This window comes from Wasmannia auropunctata, unplaced genomic scaffold, assembly GCF_000956235.1.
Source record: "Wasmannia auropunctata unplaced genomic scaffold, wasmannia.A_1.0 LD336028.1, whole genome shotgun sequence".
NCBI lineage: Eukaryota > Metazoa > Arthropoda > Insecta > Hymenoptera > Formicidae > Wasmannia > Wasmannia auropunctata.
Window position 1 is genome coordinate 586,124 of NW_012026862.1, and position 27,763 is coordinate 613,886.

Sequence of the window (27,763 nt, forward strand, 5' to 3'; positions counted from 1 at the left end):
CATACAGTTTAAGGATTCTTAGAACAAAGAATACTTTAAATGCCATAAATTTTTTAGTTAAAACGTTAAATAATATTACCTATAATAGTTTAAAGTTAATAGTACTTAAAATTTTTGGCCAAAATTGTATTTGGATGTTCCTGAACCATCTCTCTTATAAACACGAGTCTCGCGATCGATCGAAAATTAATGTTTGCGAAAAGAAAAATGATGCGACAACTTCGTAGAAATGGCGAAACTAAGGGCCATATGACTCACAAAAAACTTAAGCAGTAAGTCGTAAGCGAATCGACTAGTCACAATCGAGAATATAAGGCTACAACGTAAGCAGTAGCAAATCCGACATGTTGATTTCTCTACTATTTACGTTTTTCCATGTGCCACGGTCTTAAGATGCAAAAAAAAAACTATATTCGTGAAAAATGCCTATAGTGTCGTAAATCTATTTCTATAAAAACGTCCACAGAGAAATATCTTTTTTCTACTTTGGAATATTTTGCAGGAATACTGGAGAAAGACTTTCTACACCTCGATTTTCATACGAAACAATCAAGATGTCTCGTTATTTCGCGAAGTTTCATCTCTTGTGTGCAGCGTCGTACATTTATTAGCCTTCGACGTTGGAGTACGTCGAGACGATTTCAATGACACATTTAGCCGAGGTATTGTAGGAAATTAGTATCGAGCTGCTGCACAGCTTGTTCGGGATTTACGTTCCGGTGGCACAATACGGCGTAGTTACGTCATCCGTCGTTACGTCGCGTCGCCCGACATAAAAAGCACCGGTAACAGGAGACGGGAGGGGGAGGGGGAGGAGAGCGCGATCACGAATAGATAATTATTACGCTTGATTCGCCTCAATCATCAATAATGTACCAGCTGCGTTCATTGGTAATGGAAAAAAAAAACCAGAATGCAAATGCGGGTGCATTAAAACTTTTCTCTCGCACTCTTACTTTCAAAACCGAGTTTTCCAGAATAAAATCGTTCCTGCCGATTAGAGAATGCTTCACAAGTTTTTGGCCGTTGAAGGGAAATAATGGGGCAGCCTTTAAACACGACGCGCGCGCGATTTACTTTTGTATTTACGCCCGCGCCGCTTCGTCGATTACGAAGCTACATTTACTCGGCCCGCGAGATGACGTACTTTATTTATATTTACTTAATTGACAATAAAATAGCAGGGATCAGTACTTGAAATTGTTTAATATGTATTTCGAGATAAGTATATCGTAGCGCGAGAGGGAGGAGATCGCGGGCTTCAAAATGGACACGCGCGACACAAAAGGAAAGTTGTCCCGTGGCATCCAGCGGGATCCTCCATGCGGGTCGCGAGATTAAAAGGAAAAAAGTTATCACGTCGTTGAACGCGAGATACACAAGCGAGCGTAATATTATGCAATAGAGAGAGAAAGAGAGAGAGCCAAGGTTGACGACGGAATTTCCAGCTTGATTTGGGAAGAGGGAGCGGAGGGAGGGATAGCGTTTTACGTTTTTCTCTCCGCGACGTATTGTACTCACCTCGATGTATGACCTTGTTGAACACGCTGGTGATGATCTGTAGCTCGGGATTTAACGTCTCGCCGAGCTGAAACAGAAAACAAGCTTTCTTTGTGTCATCCTTGTATCTAAACGACAACGGCGTACCGCACGTAACATCGCTACCATCGCCGCGCGTGCTACCTGCTATACCATCGACGCGATGTGTCCTTCGCTATTTTCCCTCCCCCTCCCCTCAACCCCCTGCCCCGTCGCGCCATTCTCTCTCCGCCCTGATACGTTTTCCATCGATTTCCCATGAAAAGGGGTTGCTCGGTCGGTGCTAAGTGCACCGCATAAAGAGGTGAAGGCAAAGAGTCGTTTCGAAAGTTCTACACTGGGCGCCATTAAAGGTAACCGTAAAACCCCTGACTAAACCGACCGCGGGATTTTAAAGTAACGATAAATAATAAAAGTTGATCCGCGTGCGCGCGCGCGCGGCCGCGTGGGTCCGCCGCCGCCGTCGATCAAAAGTTTCGCCGTTTCCCTATCCCGCGTGGCACGAAATTATTATCGCCGTCTCTCTGTACCGTAAATAGAGATAAACAAGGGGGATAAGAAGATGGATAAAATGAAGTAAGATACAATCGGGGAAGAGACGGAATGATGAACGTCAGAGATATTTCTCTTTTCACATCAATGGACATATTTCTTGGGTATCCAGATTTATGGATAATTCGTTCGTTAAAACTACCGACGTTGTTGCCGCATGAAAGGACGCTGCTTGCGAGAGAGAGCTGCTATGAAATACTAGAGGAACAATATTATCTCCATTAACCTTTGAGTACGTTGATTACAGCAAAGGAAAAATGTCATGTAAAAGTATGTAAGTATAAAATATATTGAAAATGCGTTTGTTGATATATCTTGTACTGTGTATATCTAATAAATATTGAAATCTTTTCTCATTTAATATACCTTAACCTGCTAAGCTAGTTTTGACATTAAGTTTAACAAATCTGGAATATTATTTTAATACTTTATAAGATGCTTGTAAAAACAGCATCATCAATTGAAAGATCAATGTATTAAATTGATTCTTCAATCAATATTTAACATTATTTTAGCGTTATGATTGTGTTCTTAAAAGTCCCGAAAGTAATCGGTGCGCCGTTTATTATAACTGAAATTTAAAAAAAAAAGATACTGAAAATGCGTTATATAATATTTTTTATTGTGTAACAAATATCATATATTGAAATCTTTTCTCATTTAACACTTTCACCTGCCAAGCTAGTTTCGGCATTAAGTTTAACAAATCTAGTACATTATTTTAATACTTTTTAATATGCTTGTAGCATAATCATCAATTGAAAGATCAATTTAATATAAAATTCATCCTTCAATCGGTATTTAATATTATTTCAGCGTAAAGTTACAATTGCGTTCTTAAAAGTCCAAAAGTAATCAGCGCGCAGTTTATTACAGCTGAGATTTAAAAATAAAAATTATAAAAATATTATTTGGTACCTAACATCTATAGCCTCGGCCGTACGTTAGGCTTTCTTCTATTTGTATGTTGTATACATTTTACATCCTGATTGAAATTAGTGTTGTTAATACTTTTTGTTTCTTTAATAGTCTAATAGAATTTATATTTTTAACTTCGTAATATCTTAAATACCTAATAAAATCATTCTTAAGCGGCCAAATATTATAAAATCGTTACTTACAAATGAGCGACGACAAGATCCTTATAAATTGTGATATATACATATATCACTCAGAGTATGATTAACATACATAACATGGCAGTCCAAATGTTAATTAAAATTCGCGATAATTAAACTAGCACATTAAAATTTTCACATATATCAGACTGCTGTAATTTAAATGTTTTATAAGAAGTCAACGTTTGAGTTGAGCATTTATATTTTACATTAACAAATTTCATAATATTATATATAGGTATATATATATATATATATATACCACGTTTATTGGTTAAATTACGTATACTGAAATTATCAGGAGTTATAAGTATGTAAAGAGGTGGGGAGGGCAACTGTTTTACCTTTTAATCCAGACACTCGAGAATTACACGGGACGTAATCGAGATTCAGTTGCAAGACAGGTAAGCGGACGCCGACGGTTTAATCTCCGTTTAAATTTCTTGTAATAAAGGGAACCTAATCTTAATTATGAGCTAAGAGAATTAATCTCAATGACGGCCGTCCTTAAACGTTCTTAATCTCGTCGCTCTAGGATAAACTTAACTGGGAAAATTCGCGGTAATCACAATTTCTTCATATTCATTTAATCAGAAGGAAAGTTTTTCTTATCTTATCCGACAACGATGAAACTTTAAAACGCGCGCTGAAAATTTTGCCCAATACGTATACCAATAAAGCAATTTCGCCGAATGATGTCTCTTCGGACTTTTCGACAAAAATATAAATCTAGAAAATATTTATTAAAAGAGAGTAATATATAGAGAGGCGTATTTCTCTCTCGGTAATCGAAAAATTATTGACGTATGTTATTTTTCGATTTTATCATTGTTTTGTTTAAATTAATTGCGGTGCGTTTGTTGAAAAAAACACATTTAATTTACTTATTAATTCGCCTCGTCTCGCGTTTATACCACCCGATGGCCAGTGTAAAATACTGCGAAATCAGCTGCGTTAAATCCCAACACGGGTAGGTACGACCAAAGTCTATCTAGTTAAATCCGGTCTGCAGTTGCGGCTTACGCCGTCAGCATGTTACTACTTGTTTGGCAAATCAACTGTACACTAATTTGTAATTGTAGCTTCGTAATTTCCGCGGCAGTCGGCCAATAAACAAGCAGCCAAACGACGACGCCCCGTCGTCCTGAGATCGTATCGATCGCGCGACGAGGGTCCGTCCTTCTGATGGCGTTCCCTCTTCTGGGGGCGCCGTGCGCTACGACGATTGCACAGATATAGGTAAAGGGGTATTGCGTTAAACCGGTGCAAGGAACATCAGAGGCGCCCGTGCTCGACTTCGCGTCATATTATGCAGTCCACTCGACGGACACGGGGAATTAACAAGCCCGATTCATTCATTCTCTCTATGTCTCTCGCAGCAGCACAGATATCCTCCATGTGTCGACCGAATTTCTCCTTCCGTTTGATAGCGCGGAAATCCCGTCTTTTGTCATTAGATCAGGTCTGCTGACTGGCAGTCACATTAAATTGACGCGCGACGTAATTACGGGGGTTAGTAATTTTCCTCCCAGTAGTTAAAGTGATAAACAACCGACCTAATCATTCGGCTGTATCGATATAAAGGATATTTGTTTACCAAAGGAGAGAAAAATCCGACGATTTCGTCCCTCTCAACTACGATTATATTATATACAATTAATTGCAATTACATTAATTGATTACTTCGAGAGTAATTTACTTTCAAAGAGCGAGAAGAAAGTCAACTTTCTTTCTATTTTATATGCAAATCTCGCTCTCTTAATACCACACGCGCGGAATTCGTGTTTGTACGCAATTTACCTTTCCGACGAATCACAAGCAATTCGTGAAAATAAAGTCGCCGGAATCGCGTGTTGCGAAATAAACTTTTTCGACCTCGCTCGAACGAGGTTTCGAAACTTTTTTTTTCTAACGGCTTTCCAGCGTAACGTTTATACCTCGCGGCTTTTAGGTCGTAGGTCGTACGATTCTCCCGTCTTTTTCCAAGAAACTTTCAATTCCGTTTAGTCCGCCGTTATATAGCTCGTCTGTGACCTTTTCGCATTCCACAAAGCAATTGTCGCGACGACGCGGCACGCGCGAGCGTCGCAAGGCCAGACAGGTAGGTAAGTGGCGCATAATTGCCGTCAATTGTCGCATAATTGCGCACGAATTATAAAAATCGATTGTAATCGGTTTATTATTAATCTGCGTCCGTTATAACGAAGTCGATGTTGAAATTTAGAATAAATAAGAAATAAGAAAATATAAGGCTTCACGAATAAATCAATTAAACGAATATAAAATGCCTATAATGGCTATAATGAGCCGCCGCAGTTGTGCACGGAGAGAATTTTATTTTAAAATTTACCCTGAAAATCATGTTAATCGTGGGACAACATAGTATTTCGACGAATTTTATGTGATTTTTATTCTTATTATTTTTTAAATATACTACAACAAATTTATTAAAGTGCACAGTAGAAAACAGAAAATTACATAAAATTTGTCGAAATACTATGTTGTTCTACGATTAATATGAAATTTTAAAAGAAAATTCTCTCCGCTAGATGCGTGAATCAATATAACATTTTATCAATATAACATAGACATTTTATATTTGTTTAATTGAAATTTAGAATGTGTTAGCGCATCGCGGAGAAATCGTCAATATTGAAATTTAGAATGTGTCGGCGCATCACGGGGAAATCGTCGATGTTGAAATTTCGAATGTATCGGTGCGTCACGGGGAAATCGTCGATGTTGAAATTTATAGAATGTGTCGGCGCATCTTACCTCCGTGTATATTGACGCTGCGAATTTATACGAGTTTATACGATTCGAAAGTTTCCGGCGTTAAAACGTCCGAGGTCGAGTACGTTCGGAGCCGGAGGTCCGAGATCGCAGAGAGAAGAGTACCGTACGGTATCACGGGGTACCGACTCATTTGGATCTCATCCCTCAGACACCCCAGGGTATAATCCGTTTGAATTACAGTCGTCAACCCCGTTGCCTCTAGACACGCCTTTACGATCTATTCGTCGGGAGATCGAGTACCTGTTAAAGGCTCCTCCTGCAGGAAGGATGATGCCGCATTGGGATTATTCAAAACGGCTGACCTCTTCGCGGACGCGCGGACGCGGTTCCGCCGTTATTTCGTCCGCGTTTATTTCACCTCTCATTGAAATTTATGATTCCGTAGCGAAAACATATATTTCCGCCGAAAATGTGTTCTCCGTTTTGTGTCGCGAATTTTAATTTATATAACATTTCAAACACTCCCCCCTCTCGTTCGTCACGCGTCTGGAACAACTGCCAAGCGCCGCGGCTTCCTATTACAACGTTTATAATTCAAGATCGTCCATAGCGCGACTGTAATTAAATGAAATCATTCTTTGGCTAAGTAATTTTAACTAACCAAGAATAAATTCATTATTCACATTTTTTTTCCTTCCTGCAATATTAATTCGCGGGAATGTATGGCAAATGAAAAAAATCTTTTGCACCCATCTCCGCGGAAGCTGGATCATGAATATTTATACTTATCTGTCATATTAATCAGCAGACGGTGGCTGGCGTGCAACGAGAGCCAGCGGTAAAAGCGCAGCGCAGAGAGCGGCTGCTGTAAATTCTAGCGGAAAAAGCGCTATTATGTTCGGTATTATCGCGCCGACGAACCCTTTTCACCGTCTTACGGCCATCGCCGTCGCCTTAGAGCGCTCGTAAACATCCTCTTAAAAATATTCAGAAGTTGCTGTCGTTTTGTCGACACGGCTGCGAGCCGAGTCAAAGTGCGTCGTTATGACGCATAGTCGCTGTAATGCATACAGCTCCTCTCCTTTCTTTCTCTCTCTCTCTCTCTCTCTTTCTTTCTTTCTCTCTCTCCCACTCTCCCTCTTCCTCCCTTTTCTCTCTTATCTCGTCGTCTTCGTTACACCGCCACGTAGCCGCGGTTTCGAAGGCTAAGTTGCTAAAGAGGGCGGAAAACGGACGGGAAAAGGGCGCTCGTTGAAAGAGGGTGCGAGCGAGAGGTGGCGCGAGAAGACAGAAGGTCGTCGCTGAAAGTTTCAAAGTTATTCCGGAGGTAAATACAGTTCAGGTCGGCCGTAGTTATTGCATGTTTTATATCGCGCTCTTCTCACGGGAGAGGGGAGAGGCGGGAGGAATGCATCACGTGACGATAATCTCTTTCATTTTAGATTATTATAAAGCAAAAAATATATTCCTCTCTCTCTCCACCCCGGCAGAAAATGTGGGAACGGTATCACCCGCGTCCGTTTCTCCATTTCTGTTCGAATAACACGGCTGAAAACTCTCGTCAGTCCACACTCTCGTGGTTTTTACTACGCACGAAAAACACGTATATATATTTAATAAACACGTAGTTCCGCGTCTAATTCTATTGAGTGGGATAACGTTTCATATAAAAGCCTACCGTTAAAAAAATTGTAAAATTTCTATCTTTGCAAAATTTTTTTCCTCGCGGTTCGTTTTTTTTCAGTTATAAATCTATTTGTATAACGAGTTATCCGAAAAGATCTCTCGCAACAATGTGTTATCCATAACTATGGTATAGCAAAAAATTTCAATGTCAGATTAAAACAAATTTATTTTGCTTTAATTGATATTTTTACAAATAGTGCAATGACTAATGGAATAGATTTCTATCAACGAAAAATAGAAAAACTCGTGGAGGAAGACATATGTCGTATAATACTTCTATTGAAGAAAATTCCAAATTTAATTTGGAGGAAGCTGCAATCGAGAGAGCGGTTGTTTATGAGTGTTGAAACGAAATAGTTGTTTCGCGATAATAATTGCGTAATTTGAAAAGGACAACACAAATGGGAAACATTTCGATATTTTTCGATATTAAAATCATTCGCTTTGATTGCAAGTATCGATACTATTTGATTTAATCCTTATGCACACGTATATACATTTTGTATACCCGATATTGTTGCCATGTAAAAAGAAAAATAAAAGCAAAGTAATGTAATACTATAAATGTAATTCGCAAATTATATTACAGATATTCGTAAGTATTATATACATGTATATATTTATACATACGTATAAGTTCAAATGAAACATAGACTGCACTATATACATATATACATATGTGTATATAAATATCTGTAATATAATTTTCAAATTACAATATCACATTACATTTTATATCACATTTCATTGTACATATTAATCGTTTTAGCTCTGTATCTACATTAACAATTTTGTTATTATTAAAGTATTAAAATATGTATGTATCATAATCCTAAGATAATTCGTCATCGTTGCATTTAAACAAAAAGGATTGTAAAAATCTTCTTGCTTTATGATTTATAACTCGTTTACGACTTTAAAAAGCGATGCCTTTTAGTGAATAAAAATCTATATCAGCCAAAATTGCGTAAAATCACAACTCACGATTCGTTGATTTGTCAATTTGCGTGCTCTCATCTAGCGCGTGAAACCGTCGCGCTACGTTTGTTCCGTAAAGCGTGGTCTCGGTCAAAAGGACAATTTGGCGTTTATAACGAGAGTGAAATGAGAAGGAATGGACCGATGAAAGTAAGAAGAGAGCACGTGAAAGAGAGAGAGAGAGAGAGAGAGAGAGAGAGAGAGAGAAAGAAACGAACGGGGGATAAGAGAGAGCCGCGGCGCAGCTTTAGCCGGCCAGCAGGTTCCTCTCAAAACTTTGGAATTTATTCCTGTGTTAAGCGCCGCGTCTTGGAAAACTTACCGCGTGTTTGCCCGCAGCCTCCGACCGAAATGATTATGCCGTAATAATGATATTGTTAGGTTGGAAAACGTAAGGGCTCTGCCGGGGTTTGCCGCTTGAAAAAATAACGGGTAATGTTCGCCCTCGCCCTCGTGACGTAATTAATGCGCCCGTGAAGGGGAAACTTCACCCTGTCTACCTGTTGTGCACGCCGCGCGTGCGCGCGTACATATACTTCGAGGATGAAAACATTTTACACGCGAATTTCTCTAAAGTCATTTTATTCGCATCGAAAACACGTGTTACGTTCTTCGACGCGTTATATTCTCGATACAATTTTTATAAAATTCATCGGATTCATCGGTAACGAGTTATTTTTTCTGGCAAGATTCACTCAGATGTGATAATTTCGCAAAAAAAATTCCCCGCAGAAGTACTGGAGGGCTCGAGGGAAATCCGACGTAATCGAATATACTCGCCATTTATTTGTCACAAGACAAGCGTTATTAGGGAGGCTATACGTAGCGTCTGTCACGTGCTAACTACCGTAATCTCTGATACGCCGAATGAATTTGTAAGGGGAAACTAAGTGCGGTCCGAAGTCGGGAAAGTTAGTATCACGATATGCGCCCTGTTAGAAACGGCTCCGCCATAGCGCGCGCGATGGCTTGACAAGAGTCGGGGGGATGGAAAGCCGGCGCGAAGGTGTTAACAACCAACATAATTATCAATTTACATGGTTCGTTCACCTAACTATATGCGGGAGGGGGGGGAGGGGTTTAGTTGGAAACCGATCATGTAAGTCAATTTCAACATGTATTTTTTTGCAGTTTACATTACGTGCGATATTAATTGATTGCGGCGCATGTTAAGTTACACATCGCTTCTCGTCGACCGTTGTCGACTTTATCTATTATAATTAAACGCTGCATGCTCACAATGAATATTGAGCTTTTCTTAAAAATGTACTGAGGTAGTGTGCGAAATAAAAATAATTACTTAATAAACAAAATGAATAATTCTCAAATCCTAATTCTTTAATTTTCGAAAGCTCCTCCAACCCACAAAAGTGCTTATGCATTTTGAGCAGTTTGGGAAGAGATCGTTGGGTTAACGTTTTTTTTTCTAACTCAATTTTACTTGCTTATCTAATAATTGTAGTTAAAATTGTCTCAGTATTAGGGAAATATTATTTTTCCGGATTTTTTCTCTCATTTTAAAAACAGGAAAAAACAGTAATTTATTTTATTACTTTGTCGAGCGAATTTCTCTCAATTTATTTTTATTAAAATAGTGGCTTTTACTTGCACTAAAGAATTACAAAGCGAAAAAATAAATCATTGTTTTCTTCTGTTTAAAATGTGAAAAAAAAATATTTCCCAGATACTGAAACAATTTTAACTACGATTTTCGGATTCAGCAAGTAAAATTAAATAAGAAAAAAGGTGAGCTCAACGATCCTTGCGTGCTTCTCAAATCGACTAAAATGCATACACGCTCTCTAAATTTTCTGGAGTGAATCTCACTCCAAAAGAGTGAAAAGTCATTCCAGAAAATTTAGAGAGTGAACTGCTTTTAAAGTGAACGTTGTAAAATTATAATTCACACTTTATTCTTTCAGAACTGCGTGCATTCTCGATTCTACTGAATGCAACCAATATCTGCGCGATTTAATTACGTTTTTATTAATGATGTATAAGATTAAATGACTGTAAAAATTTACGGTGAGGAAAGTTACGTGCGAGAAACTTTTACGGACTTAAACAATTTGAAAAATGGACGAAACTTTCGTCGGGTGTACATATGTGTATCCATCGAGTATATATATATATATATATATATATGGAAAATTTACTCACCTGCACCATTAACGAGATCGCCACCAGCCCCTGACTTTTATGCTGCGCCTCGCTCATGTTGTGATACAGTTCGGCATTAAAGCCGTAGACTTGTATCTGCAACAGAGAGAAAACCACAAAGAAATTACTTCCCGGTGGAATCGTGCCGCGGGCATAATCGTATCTCCCGCAACGCGATCACGCCGACAAATTCCGTCCCCGCACGAACAAATTCACGAGTTTAGAGTTTAGATTCCGGAACATTTCGTGCCCGAGGACGCGTCGTACCACGTCGTTCCTCCCCTAGTTGCCCCATGCTTCTATCTCCCCTCGAGATCGACTCGCTGCAATCACGTCTCTGGTCGACCGTTGCTTCGTTGCAGTTAATTAAACGCCAAATCCTCGATGTATTAAATATTAAGTCAGTTTTTTAATATAAACTCATGCCAAATGCGGGTAACAGCTAAAAAAACGTGCTTTTACAAAAAAGTCAATGTATTTTCAGACAATTATTTCTTTTAGTTTTCACAAAGCGTTATTATATCCCTAAAAATACTGAAGTCAATGTCATTAAATTATTCACGTCTTTCATAAATTGCCATTATAAATTGCCTTTATAAATTCTTAGCTTTATATACGCTGTGAATGTTGTTGAAAAAAAAAAACGAAGAAATCGATAGGAGATTCCAGAATCTCTGCGTGCTCGAGGTATATTCGGTCCCCATCTTTTATGCCCTGAATAAATATTCCAAGAATATTTATCGAACACATACCTATTAAATCACATTCTTACGCGAGTATATAAATCTTCAATTTTCAGAGGCACCAAGATTCTTAAGCGCATACCGTATGTGGATGTACCTTTCCTTTGACATTTTTGCGCGCCTTCTTACATCAGAATCTTCGTTTTTAGTAAACGGAAATATTCTCTCGCGAGTATGCGAGACACTTTTTGTATAGAAATCTATTGAACTTTTGCGAGAAGAATAAGGTTTTCCTCGATACCTGATCTCATCTCGCCTTTAATATGTCGCCTTTGCCCTTGTATTCTCATGTGTACAAAAATAGATCAAATGTTATTATTACAACAAATGTTCTTCTCACTGTAACCGCAAAATTGGTTACCGAGAATCGCGACTCATTGTCTTAGTACGTGAAAACCTTCAAGCGGATAAGTGTAGAGTGTATGCAGGTAAGTCGCAAGACGGATCCCGCATGCATCGTCGCGCGCGTGCACGCGCGGGAGAGTAGCGTTCAGTTTATAGAGAAATGGAAACCAAGTCGCTCGTAAAATGTATCTTGTTTTTGGAAACATACATCTCGTTTCATGTCTCATTTCCCGCGAATGTCACCTGCTATAAGTTTTGTATATGCTGGATAAGGCGCGGAAAAGACACCGACGACGTGTACGTGTCTTTCTCGCGAAGAAAAGGATTTCGCCGCGATCGCTTTTCTTTGCAGTATTTCCACCTGCCCTCCTTTCCACCCTTTCTCCCGCCCCTTCTCTCTCTCTCTCTCTCTCTGTTCTTTTTCTCGTAGTTCCTCTTTTGTTTCCACCATCTCGTCCGACTTGGCTGTATCCGTATACCTGTTTCTTTCTACAGGTAATGGCATTGCCACGGCACTTCCGGTTGTGCCTAAGGGTATCTGAAATGCCCGCGACGCGCGACGAGTTCTTCTTCAAAGACGTCGGGGGTATAGCTGCTACAGCGCGACAGATGGGGGCAAGGATATGAAGAAGGAGGAGGTACACGCGGGGATAAGGGAGCGATGTGAGATACGCGAGAAGGAAAAAGGCAGCGTGACGCGACAGGAGGAAGCGGGAGGATTGCTTGGGAGTGAGTGTAAATCCACTGCGTCTGATCAAAGTACGACTCGTACTACTATAGGAATAGGAAAGATTCTCTCTTTCTTCTCATTTTCGTGAAATTTTCTCCCGTCCCGACCGCCTTCCTTTCTTCAGTATAGCGCCCTCTCATCGTTTCTGCCTTTTAGCAGGATATTTTTCTCTTGGTAACTTCTTCGCTCATCGAAGAAAGAATCTCTCTTTCTCTCTCTTTCTCCCTTTTGTCATCACGTAGTCAAAAAATTTTATATCTTTTCAAATGCGATTCTATTTCAATTAGATGATAGTTCTAGCGACATGGCGAGAATGAGAAAAGGATATTCAAATTAATGCGCTTTGAAAATTGAAGAGTAAACTATAGAGCTAACTATGTGCGTTTTTTTTAAATAATATTAAGCGAATGATTAAGAATATGAATAATATATTTAATTCGTATGTATGCAAATATTTATAGACGCGTAATAATATTAATAATATGTGAGATACTTAAATCGGTTTTTTTATATAAAAATGTCATAAATATTGATAAAAATTAGTACTCTTGCCAGTAAAATTTATTGGCCATTCTGCCAGCTATGCATTCATGCGATTTTTATGTGTTAATTTTAATTCGCATTTTGATCTGCCGTATATCTGTTATCTCAATTTGAGCCTCCAAGATAAAAAATAAACATAATAATGAAAGAACTGGAGAGGAAGTTCCGCCGACGCAATTTTCCAACAAGGAACTTAAGAAAGAAGAAATTATGTGAATCAGCAAAGCGACTTATTTCGACGTTTGATTGACGGTTTTTACATGCAAACTGGAAGTTTCAATATTTATCGCGAGTAAACAGAAGTGGAAGTTAGGTACGAAAACAGCAGTCTGTGGAGAGTTCAGGGAGCATTCATTCAAACTTCATGAAATTTAATGCACGAATATATTTCAAGACTATCTACGACTGATTTTAAGGAAAATCAAGTACGTGCGCATTTAACTATAATTTTTACCAATAAATTCTAAGCAATAAAATAGAATTACTTTGATCATAAGTGTTTGCCATTTAAAGATTTTATGAAACGAACACCTACAAGATATAAAGAATCAATTTTTCTATCTCTTTTTCCTTAAAGTTATCTAACATAATAAATTTAAAGACTTGCAATTACGAGTCTGGCTTTCATGTGAGTCATGTGACAAGTAATTATTAATTGTATGTAAATTAATTTGACTTAATTGAAGCAAATAGTCGAATATTTTTGACATAGCAACACGTAATTTCAATAAATATGATTTTTTCCTAATAACTTCTATGGTTATCTAGTACGACCAGATACGGCTGAAGAGAGAAATTGTTATTAAGAAGCATTCTCTCGACAAATCAGCTTTCAGTGCGCTCATTATATATTATTACTGATACAGATCGCAGCAGCTTTGCGCTCTAAGTATTATAAAGTATCACATTAGAAATATCTTTTACGTTTTAAGCCTCTTTCCTATCGTCAAATAATTTATAGCGTGTAGCATACAAAATTCTGTTTTATATCGAAATGTCGAACACGAGCGTACAACCGACTTGATGTTAATAAAACAATTTCGTGCTAATGGCTACATAAGAATTACGTAACGCAATTTATTATGCAGCAGTGCGTACATAATTGTTATTACGCGCGCATAATTTTCGCGCGATATACAAAAGTGTTCGTTGAGAAGGAAACAGAATAGTCCGTGTGAGACAAATAAAAGACGTTGCTCCCCTGACACTCCTTTTCACATTCTTTTTTTTTCATGCGCGAGCTTTTATTCAGAAATACGGTGTAGTTCCTTTCGTCCCTCCATTATCCCGGGCCGGGATAAAATTCTGCGGCTCTTTGCCGCGCGCGGCGATCCCGAAATTCGTTGTCACGGGCGGGCAAAATCCTACTTGACGACCGGAGCCAAGGCGCGGTATATAGCCCGAGCTTTCTGAAATTTGCTACGCCCTGGAAATTCGGAATTCACCGCGGGTAACCCGCGAAGTGCCGAGCTGGCCCTCTCCACCGCGCTGGAGCACCTTCACTTCACGTGTATACCATCCGATCTCAACGTATCTTCTGCACTCTGCCTCTCAACCTCGCCCGATGCCTCCTTCACGACCGCCTCCTCGTGCTTTACCCGCCACTTTGCCCGCCACTAGAGCATAATCACCATCCTTCCACGAAGGCTTGCGACGAGCCCGCAAACACAGCCGCGCATTTGGTAAACGCATTATCCTCTCTTTAAACGGCCCCCTGACGACAGTCTCGGGCGAGGATCATTTTTACGCGCATCTGTAGTTAATCGTCGTCGAGGAGCTATTCCCGCCTAATAAAAAGAAATACCGTCCGTGATGTCCGTGTACCAGCTTCATTAAGCGTGAGGTGTCGCCTTAATGTGCTTGCGATTTTCAACTTACGTTGGTTCTTTAGTAAAGTCGAAAATTTAGGGTACTTCACCAGGACCCACCCAAAATCACAAATATTTGTATATAATTTGGATAAAATATTAAAACTACGTGTATATTTAATGAAATAGTTTGAAACAAACGATATTACTACTCCGCGTGGCAATGACAAGGATAAGAAAGTGAAGTACAAATGTACATTGTCAGTGAGATTGTACGATATTTTGCCATTTCAACATTAAATATGTTTCCAGATTGGCCGATGATCTATTATTTTTTTGTGATTAAAATCGTAATTTTTTAAACTATTATAATCTCGTCTTTTTAGAAAAGTTTTAAATTACGTTTGTGTGCAGTTAATCAAAGAAACGTTTCCGGGCCCAATTTGTCATTAAGTTATACGTGAAAAGTTACATTTTCAACTTTTTTTTTTCTTTCTTATTCGATTTCATCGATAACCTTAGAATTTTGCACATATCAAGTTCGGCACTTCAATTTCATTACATAAAAAAAATTAGACATTTCTTAAATAATTCGATTTATTAAAGAACCACCTTTCCGGAATGTTCCGTAACTTTATAATTTAATAACTAACGTAATTTGTCGCGAACATAATATTTATCGTCATAGTGTAATGTATGCAAAGAGAAATCACCCTACTTTCGACGTACATTATTAAAGTATTTTTAAGCGTGAAGGGGACGCAAGTATAATAATTGGACAAGTCTCACTTTTTTTTAAAAAAAGCTATACGTTTTGTGAGGAATATCAGATTGCGATATCAAATTTATTTTACATTGCAATATATAATTCGATACGACATTATGCACACCGGCATTGCGGTAAGCAGTAATAGTAACTGATCCGACGACACTAGTTAACCTATTGGCCTGGACCTACGAGGCTATCTTGCAGTGGCAATGCAAGCCACCCGACTGGACACACGAAATTGTCTCGTATGCAAACTTTGTCCGGATCTGATTACAAACAGTCGCCCGTCGCCTTCGCTCCCGCAAGCAGCAGTTTCCGTATTAACTATATATACGTCGGACGTACAAACCTTTATTTTAGCATTTCCACAACCGCGGCGCTTTTTGTTATGCCAAAAAGAGAGAAAAAAAAAGAGAGAGAGAGAGAGAAGGACAAATCTCTCGATAAAGCCAGATTTACGAAAATCAAATCATCCAGGATGAAAGATAAATCTATTTTTTTCCCTCCCTTAATTGATATGCTCTCGTATTCATGGCGCTGTACACGTTCTTTCAGCGGCGCCGTGCCTGTACTTTGGGAGCAGGTGTGATAACGCCGTGCGAGTCACGGCCCGATATGAATATTCGATATGCGCGGTTCATTCGTCGGGTGCATCAAGTGTGAAATCAGCGAGTGCAATCGCGAGGGGGTGAACGTACTAAACTGAAAAATCGGCACCTCGGGATAGACGAGGTCGTTTATATAAAGTACGCTCGCTGAACATAGAGAGTTATAAAATATCTCTATCAAATTTGGAATCGATTTTTTTTCCCTAAATTAGCATAGGGGGACACCGAGGACCAGATGATGAAATATAAAAGCTGGGTAAAAATTGATGTTGAAGAACTAAAATAACTCGATTCGAAACAGAACGTTGCTATACGCGCGTATAGCAAATTATGATGACACGTTGTCAATATAATCCGTGCTCGAATGGTCGGACATAAAGTGGACCCTGTCGACTCTCAATTTTTCGCTCCGATTCTCCGAATCGTAATTATAATTATAGAAAATTTCGAACTTCGTGTATGACGTGCAATTTAATCCTGACAGTATGTGTGCAACCGGACGTAATAAACGATTAGCCGTAAGCAAATAAACCGTAGCCAATAAAACTGGGTAGATTAAAACCCTGTGCTCCGATAGACTTAATAAGGACGACACGTCGTGTTGCTGTCATAATTGAAAAATCCAATATTGCCGAACCGAAGAGCGGCGGAAATCGTATTAAAGCAAGATAACGAATGTCAAAACATTTGGCAATGAGTGTCTCTCTGAAGCTTGAGTTTCCCCTCGTGTGCTTGCACGCTTGCGAAAAATCAATTGTTTAATAACGCGGAAAATAAACGGATCTCCAGAAAATGCAGCAAGACATCGTGTGTCATAAATAAAATCGCTTGATAGGTGGATTAAATTATAATAATAATAAATTTATATAGTAGTCCTCTTAAGGAAAACCATAAAGCAAAAATGAGCAAAAACTCAAATAATTGAGACCAATCAATATAGACGGATTAAATCAATAATAAAAATTCATTTTTATATTAATTATCCATTTGCCGGCGCTTCAATTATTTTCTGTCTGATCGATATTTTCCAAGAATATCTCGCACATATATTCATTAATTGCGACAGTCTTTCTTTTGAAGCAGAAAATATATCTGTATACCGCTAGCGGCTTGTGTAAGTAAAAGATGTGCCGAAACGAGGGTCGTTTTTGCTGGTTGGCGCAAAATTACCGCTATACCGCCGCGATCTCACGTTGCGTCATTACCCGACGCCTTTTTTCTCAGGATTCGCGAGGACGTGCATCAAGGATAATTCACGCATTAGGGGCGGCGGGGAGGGGAGGAAAGGGGATGCGCGCTTACGGCGTTCTTGCGGCCTATGGGCATGCCATCACGATTTCTGGCACAATGCGCTATTCTACTATGATAGATATACAGCTGTAATGCCGTGCGCCGTGCGCCCGTCCCCTTACCGCCGACCCTTCCACCCGACGGCTCTATATTAACCCACGAGTGCCGGCTGCACAGACACGAATGCCTATACGGGCACAGCGACGTGACAATACACGCCGGGGGGATACGCGTGCATTAATATGTAGATATACGTGTGCGTGTGTGTATATACACGTATATACGTATAATACATGTGCGCCGCCCACGCACATGCACACAGCCGTTCTGAGAATTCCTACTATTCATATGTAGATCGCGTCTTGCGTCATTTTGCTTGAAAAACCGCCAAGTACTCCATTACCGTCCGAGCGTTACCGTCGCTCCCGCATCACGGATACGCGCGCCGTTTATATCGCGTCGCGGTTAATTGAATGCCGAGGATTATACTTTCAAATTATTGCTAATTACGTTTTAGCGTCGTTAATACGGTTAACCTCCGGCTTGTAAAAAGCCCCCCCTTTCTTCGCGTTGCGCGAAGATTATATCGTCTATCTCTGTTTGTCCAGCGGCTTTCGACTGCAGCCGCCGCGTTTTCGCGTCACGTGAAAGTCACCCGCGGTGGCGTCGAACGGTGAGGTGAACGGAAAAACGTTTTCTACAATATTCCAATTTTCCCCGTCGTTTCGGATATCGTTATCGAATAACACTCGCGACAATCGCCGGCGATCATCGCCGCTTAGCGGCGGTTGTCGTTTCAATTAAATCAATTATCGCGCATTTCGCGGCGGTGGAGATTTTAATAAACAAAGGCAAGTATTAATGTATGTATACGCACATCTGCGCGTGGATCCGCGTATATAGTCCGGGTGAAAAAAAAAATGTATATATCACCGCGTCGTACACGCGTACATAATGATGCAGCATAAACATAAAATTAATTAATAAGTTTCCGAGGCGCTACACGGAACCAAGCGTTTCGTAACGCGTTACATCATTCCGCGATCCAATTAAGGCGGATCGATATCGCGAATCGCGATTATTAATTTATTCGCCCGAGAGTTCGAAAGGTCCGCGCCCTCTCGACATGTACACATAACACACTGCGGCGCGTGTGGCCGTTGTAAAATTTTAATGACGTTCAAGTAGACGTCGAGATGCGGCGTCCCGCCGAGAGTCACGATGGCGCGGGAACGATGGAGTGCTTTATGTGTGAAAAAAAAAAGTGCCGAGAGAGCACTGCTCTCCCTTCCACGGGCCGTCGCCGCCGCCGCCGCGCCGGTGACCTTTTAGCACAAACCGGAAGTAAGGGTGGCGCTCGTGACAACACACAATCGCGACGCGACGAGGGTCGTTCAACTATAAACGACCACTACAATTACGGAAACGCGCGCTAGGGTCTCTCGACTGGTTAAAGCTCTGCACAGAATAATTAAATGAATATACGCGCTACCATTTCGGATTTCCCTTTATTCCGCCATACGTTTGCCACACGCGCTCGTGACCCGCGGCCACATTCCTCTAAAAAGAGTTTCCCTGTAAACTTAATGATGGAGCTGAAAAATTAACAGATTGAGAGACAGTCCCTAAAATCTATTGTTACTGTGTATAATATATATAAATATAATACCACAACAATACGTACGAATGTGATAATTAATTATGTGGAGATTATTACTATTCTCTCTTCACTATTCTCTTGTTTCATTGGCCGTTTTAATTATGATATTTCGTTTTAAAATTAAAGTCGTTAAGGTCAATGACGATGATTAATTTAATTATTAAATAAATAAAAAAAAAACTAAACGTAGACTAATATATGAAATTTCATTGTCTTTGCGGGGTCCATTGGCGCGGTGAAGTGCACCGATAGCGACGGGTGGCTTTAAGGTATTAGCGTCCTTCCAGACAATTCCGAACGGCCGCGTTCCACGGGCTGGACGCCATGCAGAAATTAAACCAATTATGCCTGTCAATTTGTGTACGCTCTGGTGGCATAATCATAGCACTCGAATCCCGTGCCACGTTGTTTGACCATTAGTGGGTATACCGGCTGTCAGAGCGCCGTTCCTATCAAAAGGACCCTCGGTATCCTACGTCGCATTTGCACTGCCACCCGGTTCTGTTTCGGTTTTGGTGCCAAAATTAATCGGTCAATTAAATTGAAACCGCGGAAAATAATAAATAAAATGTATTATAAAAAGGAGAATGAGAACGGGAAGAGGACGAGAAAGAGAGAGAGAGGGAGAGAGAGAGAGAGAGAGGGAGAGGGAGAGGGAGAGAGAGAGAGAAAATATCATATCGCAAAGATCACGATCTAATATTTTGATTTAATCGCACTTATTTTTGCTAATTAGATTTCTAAAAATTAATATCATAAACTGACGTGATAATATCTCTTGACATAATTTAAAAAAGAAATATTTATTTATGAAAAACTATGACCATAAGATGGCATTTATGTGTAAATAGATGTAATTTAATTAAAATGGAAAAACTTTTAATTAGCAAATTATAGTACAGTGAAATTTTAATTATTTTCTTTATCAAGCGGTGCTCGAAATTTAGCTCGTATAAAAACTGAACGCGCAACTTGCAAAATTTCCCTTGCTACGAAATCGCTTGTAGCTTCAAAATTATTATACCGAAAAATCTTGATGCACTCGATATTGTAATATTTCGAGAGATTTTCAATAAAAGGGATCTTCGATGCAGATAGCTGGTTCTCCAAAGCTACACAGATTATTTTCTACGTCCACAGATCTGCGGATCGATATGTGTATTCGTTATACATCACATTCCCCGAGTAAATCTTTTCCCACTCGATCTCGAAGACGTATCGAGTAAAATCGCGCCGACGTTTCTTACGTGATCGATGGCGGACAATAACAGGCAACGCGCGCGGTTCGCCCAATTTGGCCGGGCTCACGGGCGGCCATAAATTCGCGAACGGTCTCGACAGGGGCCTGTCTGCCGCGTTGCCGACCGGGGTGGATAGCGCCCCGGCACTCCCGTGGACATCCGTTTCGCGACGCGAAAGGGAGGAGGGACAGGCAGACGGACCCCATTCGAGGAGCGCGCCACTCGAGGCACTCCATCAGCTGCTCCTCCTCGAGTAGGCTTTCGGCATCAAAGCGGCTCGTCCCTCAAACACGCTGGTAATGGGTCAGACTCGCTCGAGTGTCGTGGCTCTTGGAATCCCCTTGTCCTCCCGAACTAGGGCTTTCAGACCGAGCCTTCCTCCCCAAATCAACTGGCTCTCGGTCCTCCCCCCCCCCTCCTATCCCCCTCCCCAACCGCTAACCGCCGTACTAAACCGCCATTCTCTCTCTCTCTCTCTCTCTCCCTCCCTCCCCCTGGGCTTTCCGAGCACACGTATTAATGCAGATTTCATTATGCACGTCGCCGACGCCTAGCCGTGATCCAGCGAACCCCGCCGCCGAGTGTTTGCACGACCAAGATGCCCGTCGCCGTCGCTGCAGCTTGAATTATTCGCGTCCCTTTGACGCCGCGGAACTATGCGGGGCCCTTCACCGCCGCTGATTAATCGCCCTTTTTAACGCGCCGTTGCCGCTAACGACGCCACTGTTGCATTTGAATGCAAATCGTGTAACGCGCTCGCGGCGTGCGTGGTGCCGCACGTAGAGCCGCGCACGGAGCTGTTAGCTCTGTCTGATGGATCGTCAGTGGAAAAAAAAAAAGTTTATTTCCTTGCGATAGACGCGGACGAGCGAAGAAGTAAGAGTTTTAATTTAAAAAAACGTATACTTAATATGTGGGTTATATACTTATAGATATATTAAATATATACCCTTGGCGGATTTACGTCGGCGTATTATAAATCACATTAAATAAAGAATACCAGGAAGAAGCATTTTGCAATATTACTAAATTACTAGACTGCGTTAAACTGGATTAGTCTCATGACTCATAATGACGTCACACAAGAGAGCCTACTACGGTTTTATTTTTAAATAAACAAATAAGAAAGTGTATAAACAGATAAAAAGGTAATCTATTCGACAGATGTAACGACATACACACGTTAAAAATACTTGGTTCGATCCATCAAATATCAACAATCTCATTTGGTTCACTTTTATGATGTCACATCCGTCGTATCAAAAACGCGACATGCTCCTTCTCCTACTCTTTATTCAATAATGAATCACGATTCCTATCTAAAAAAAAAAAGACACGTTAAATCGATACTCAAATTATCGAAAATCTCAAAGTTGTCGGCTTTTTTCTGCGACGCTGATTCTCTCATTGATCTTACTTTGTGAGGGGCTGTCATCGTATTTATATTTTGACAGTTGTGCATGTTGAAGGATTAATAGTGCAATACAATGTGAATAATTATTGTAAATAATGTATATATATTTTGTAATTATATACATATGTGAACGTTATTTAGTGAGAGGTAAAGAAAAAGCGAAGCTAAATAGCGAAGCGCGCGTCTGTAGACTTAGTGTGTCAGAAATTTCGATTTTATAATCACGTGGGACGACGATCAGCGATCGAGATTCGACATTTAATTTTGCAGCTTCGGGGGTTCATAACCGGTGTTTCAGTGAATGCGATCTCTTTCTAAATTGAGCGAGTAACTTTTGTCATCAAGCACACAAGCGTCCGTTGAACGTGTACGGTATTATATGGTACACCTGGCATAATGCATCGTGTTTACCGGTGCCGAATGTAATTGTGTTTACCTTTTCCACCGGGAGTACTGAATTAATGATCAATAAACATGCTATGCTCTCTTTATTGACTGTATAACGTTATGTGCCGCGCGATTATCGTCTGTTATATTTATTCACCTAACATTCGCACCTTCCCCGGATTATCTCCGGAACGTCTGATTACAGCTCTCGACTGCCTGATAAATAGTCTTAGTAATTCAAGACATTTCCGCATTTGGCACAAGATATAGTTTTATTTCCGGGAATTGCACGACGAAACAAGATTCCCTCCCTCTCAAGTGTCCCTCGCTCTCTTATATACAATACAAAAATAAAGCCTCTGAGAGAATCTCGACGTCTCTTTCTTTAACTTACAACTAGCAAACCCTTCTTCAGTTGATTCTCGATCAACTGAAGGCAAGCGGAAAAGTACACCGGATCTGCCTTTCTTGCAGCCACCAAATTAATTCACATACGCTCTCGCATAGTCGGTGGCCTGTATAGAGGAGGCGGCGAATAAGCTTGACTAGGGGAGGGGGGTGGTGGTGGACCGTGCGATGGTAGATGACTGGCTTTGATTCACGACGCCATTGAAAGCCCGTTCCTCACCAGGGACGCAAGGATATAATGGCCGGCCGTATTTGGCGCTTCTCTCCTCTGGTGTCTTGCGAAACAGCAATGCGTTCATTACCCCTCTTCTCTCTCTCTCTCTCTCTCTCTGTCTCCACATAGCGCACTAAATTACGGCGTATCGAATCTTAATAAATACGGGGGAAAAAATGAAGAAAAGAGAAAATGCGATTTACGCGTACGTATCCTTATTGCGAGCTGTTTCTTTAGTGCACGATTTGTTGGAAAATCTATGCCCCACGAAAAACGGTAACCACGTATTCGGATGCCTGTGCGCACGTCGAAATAAAAATACACTCCTAAAACTCAGAAACTGCATATCTAAATTCCTCGTGTCTTGGGCTAGATGGTATTCAACATTCTTCCATTCGCGTATCGCGCCTGATATCACACGCACACATCCGGAAGAATATATATGAGATCGATATTCCCTGAATTTCCCCCGTACATCTTATATATCATGCTTTTGAAACGAATTGGAGAAATGGGCTTTATCTCTAAATAAAGATAGCTTTATCGATGTTATAAAATGGCTTGGAAAAGTCTTAAAAATTATTCCACCGCGGTAATATTATTCTGCTGACAATAAAAAAATGTTAGCGAAAACGTTTCTCTCTCAAAAATATTATTCGATAAATGGTTTATGCCCGCAATTTCATAAAGATTTATTTCATTTATTGTGCGCTTCTGTTTTTATTTATTTCATTTATCGTGTTTTTGTATGGAGAGCTACTTTTATCAGGATTTCTGCAAATTGAATTCTATATAAAATGCTGCATATTAAGCAAGATTACACTTGGTTTTAAATAGAATCAATCAACTGACGTATGAAAAATAAATATAAATAATCCTAAATACATATTATAATGTCATATTCTTTTTAGCTGAACTAGCTTCACTATATAAGTTCATAGTTTATCTTTCTCTTTCTACATTGGAAGAAGAGAGATGAACTCTGAACAAGTGCAATCAGTTCAGCTAAAAAAAAAACAGATCTATGATTGTATTATGTTTCTGATTAACTTCCATCCAATTTCGGACACGTTAGAGAAAAATAGAAAGCGATCGCGATTATTAATTATTAGAAAAAGATATCCATTTTGTATGAAGGTCATACCACAATTAATTCTTATTAAAAATTAATTAAACAATCAACGTGTTTTGACACATAAATAAATAAACAAAAATTTTAACCGCTTCTTTAAAATAAATAGAGTAAGCTGTGAATAAGAGATTTATTAACTCGACTTAGCTCGTTTATTTAACGAGTATTTACGATATTCGTATTAAATTATCGTCAATGCTTGTAACTCATTACCGCTATCTGAGGGGATTTGCGACCAGGAAGTTGGTTATTATTGGCATATTGAATTTTACGTACACCGAGTTTTAATAAATGAGAAATCCGTGTTGGTCGTATCATCGACATCCTACAAATGCATTTAGACTTCTTGATTATCGATTCTCGATAATTACCTCTGGTTGCGCGGATTCATTAATCTGCCCTTTTTAGTCATTAAGAAAAAAGGATGGAGAAGTATCCTTCGACCTGTATTTACGAGAAGTACTAATCGATATTGCATTTCCGCCGATTCAACCGCGCTCGCGCGCTCGCTTTCGGAAGTTTAATTTTTTAGCAGGCTTGGTAATACCGCTCGTGTAGAATCCGTTCGGGCTGCATCCCGCCGCGAATTTTCCCATCGCAATTTATCTTTTCAAAGAATATCGTTTGCTTCTATTTTTACTATCCGATGTCGTGTCTATTTTCGTCATATATCAATTCTCTTTCACCGAGCGAATTTTGAAAATTTTCAAATGGATCCTCTACCATCAAATTTATGACAATTGTCTGCAGAAAAATTGACAAAACGTTAAAATATATTAAATGGAATATACTAGGGTACAGTGGGGTAATTTAAATAGTGGGGTAATTTGGATAACAGTAAGCATTTGCAAAAATTTCAGAAAAATAAGAGATTTTAAGAGACATTTCGTTAGATCAATGTCTGATCTATATAAATGTATCTTAAAATCTCTTATTTTTTAAATTTTTGCAAATGCTTACTGTTATCCAAATTACCCCACTATTCAAATTACCCAGCTGTATCCTGTACCGATTGCGAGCGAATACAAAAGTAGCAACAACATTATCATCGTGTCCTCTTTTAGCTTTGTCAATGATGACCGATCGCGCCATTATTTTGTGGATTTAAGAAAATTAGATTGCACAGAATAGGATCAGGAAGAGGCTGTATGGATCCGCGTCTCCGAGAGAAATAAACGGGTCACAGTTAATTGGGCCGCCGTCATGTCCCGTTTATCGAATGTTTAATTTGTCTCGTTACGATGCCGGCACGTAATTAATTTCAATTAATTATATCGTCATTCCCGGGTCATCCTCCGCTCTCATTTTACGGCAATGATTCTACAGTACAGTTTATTCGCGAATAAAATCACGTACGCCAATATGTGGAGTTTTACGAGAGGGCCGTGAGCGCGCGTCGCGCCGTGCCGCGTGCCCGTGTCACAGACGCGCGGTCGTCGACTGCATTGCGGTTATAATTAATTGGCAAACTGCAAATTACATGATAATTCTAATTATTTGTCGCTTTGTAAAGCGATTGCTAGGATAATGGCGTGATTAGAATTTCATGATTGTCTGTACCGCGCGTTTGTGGCCGTCGTAACCGAAAACCCCGCGATCGCAATTGTAAGTATCCCTTCATCCGTAGAACACCGTAGGATAATTAGTTAATACACGCTTACAAGCGTGCGGTATCTCCGAAATCTTCAAACTTTTTCTGCTTTATCAACTCCGTCGCGAAAAGTACTTATTATTTTTTTTTTAATAAAAATCAATTATGTTTTTGTAACATCTTTTTTAATGATATTCTACAAGAATTTCTTAAACGTTCTTCCAAACTAAGAGACAGAACTTCCAAAAAAGTACAAAACATCAAATATAACATTTTCAACATTGGGATAAAATTTTCAATTTGCGGAAACTTGAAAAAAAATTTACTAAATGAAAAAGCACGCCTTGTGACCTGTTATAGAATCAATCGTTTCAATAGTTTAATACGTCAAAAGCCGGATATATGTATCAACTTCGATATTGAATTTTTCATTGTCGCAAATCGAATAACGACACACTGATTTCAGAATCAATTGTTACCGTGGGCCGTTTTCGAAGCGCAGATTAGCAATCAGTTGTAACGATTAGTTGAAACGCATTTTACGTATCTATTTCGAAATCAATTTTGATCGCTACTTACAACTCTTCCACAGGCTTCTCCAAAGGAAAAGAGAATTCATTACGAGCGATATGTGAACATTGAAAAGTGCATCGATTTATAATTAACATTCGATCCACTGATCACCGAAATAGGTTCTCTCCTTGCAAATGGCATATATCCGTTAAAGAATGTAAGCATTTTCAAATAGTCATCGCAAATCTGCGATTCAATTAGCTACGAAAATGGGTTCTCTTTTTCCCTTAATCTAATATAATAGAGGCTATCTCTTTAATCTTTCAATCCTTAAATTCCTCATAGGATTAACGATAGAATTGATCTATATATTCGGCTCTGTGAAAAATGTAACGGACATCTTTGGTAATTGCTACAGAAAATCATTCGAATCAATTTTATGTTTCACGCCGAATTAAAAAGTTTAACAAAAATGTTATTTGCGCATTAAAGCGTACGGTTCTCTTTTTATACAAAAAATTAATTAATATATTTAATTACGCGATTATTTCACTGTCATTAAAATACAGATTTTATTTGCGATTTTATCGGGTACAACTGTACTGCGACATAATTGACTGTTACTAATTTAAGTAAAATCGAATTGTGATGTAATATACATAGCCGGAATATTTTATATATTGTGCATTCTACTCACTTCAGCGGGGAAAGCATAGTTATTAATACGATGCTCGGAACCATGACCGTCGTCCATTCCATAGTGAATATATATCTCTTCGAACTGATAGTGATAGGCGAGCGGGCCACCCGTTATATTAACCCGTATCTTCGCCTCCCTGTCTGCTCTGAATACCAGGAATTGCCCAGTATTATGTAAGTGTCCGGAAATCTGAAAGCACAAAATTGATTGAAGTTTGTTAGTACCAATAACAAACTTGGTGAGCAGAATGCAATTAGACAGATTCATTCAGACGGCAGTCTAATTGCACTAATTGATTGATACTGGAAAACGAAAAGAAAGTTCGCTACGTATCCACGAAACTAGTTCATATTCTCCCTCGAGTATAAACAACAACAATAAATAATAGCAATAAATTGAAACTGCAATAAATATGATTAGGAAAATTAAATTGCTGTAAAATTTTAATGATACTTGAATAAAATAAAATATCAACAAACAAACGGGCAAAAATAATTAGTTACTAGTTAGTTTAACTTATAAATTGTGCAGGGGATCGCAGACTAAGACGTAGCTACAGCCAACACGAATTCGTCGTTTTTATTTGTAAACCAAGACTTTTGTCGGCGGTAACGTGAAAGAATTTTCAACACTAATTCGATGTACTTTAGAACGAGATTCGCAAACAATGAGAGATCCGCATGCCTTATCGTAATGAGCTGCATAAGAGCGCGGTTGCAAAGATGTCTACAAGAAAGGGCGGCAACTCGTCGTCGGCGGGATAATTGATTAGGCATTTAATTGGATGGAATAGCAAAACCAGACACGGTGCCATGTCGCACGGGAGCTCGCCGGCAAAGTGCAAGACGAGGCCGGGGAAGTCCATTTTCTTGTACGTCGCCGAGAACCTGAATTATGG

The 27,763-nt window shown here is 39.6% G+C and overlaps 1 protein-coding gene across 3 annotated transcripts in view; it reads right to left on the reverse strand.

Annotated features, from left to right (window-relative positions):
* The window catches only part of LOC105452601 (carbonic anhydrase-related protein 10), a 156,167-nt gene that overhangs the window by 15,631 nt on the left and 112,773 nt on the right, over positions 1–27,763 (reverse strand). For all 3 annotated transcript variants that reach the window (XM_011693876.1, XM_011693875.1, XM_011693874.1), the window contains exons 4-6: positions 26,863–27,054; positions 10,770–10,865; positions 1,522–1,588 (exon numbers count right to left, since the gene is read on the reverse strand). In XM_011693876.1, coding sequence (XP_011692178.1) covers positions 1,522–1,588; positions 10,770–10,865; positions 26,863–27,054 — 355 coding nt within the window. The remainder of the gene's footprint in view (positions 1–1,521; positions 1,589–10,769; positions 10,866–26,862; positions 27,055–27,763) is intronic.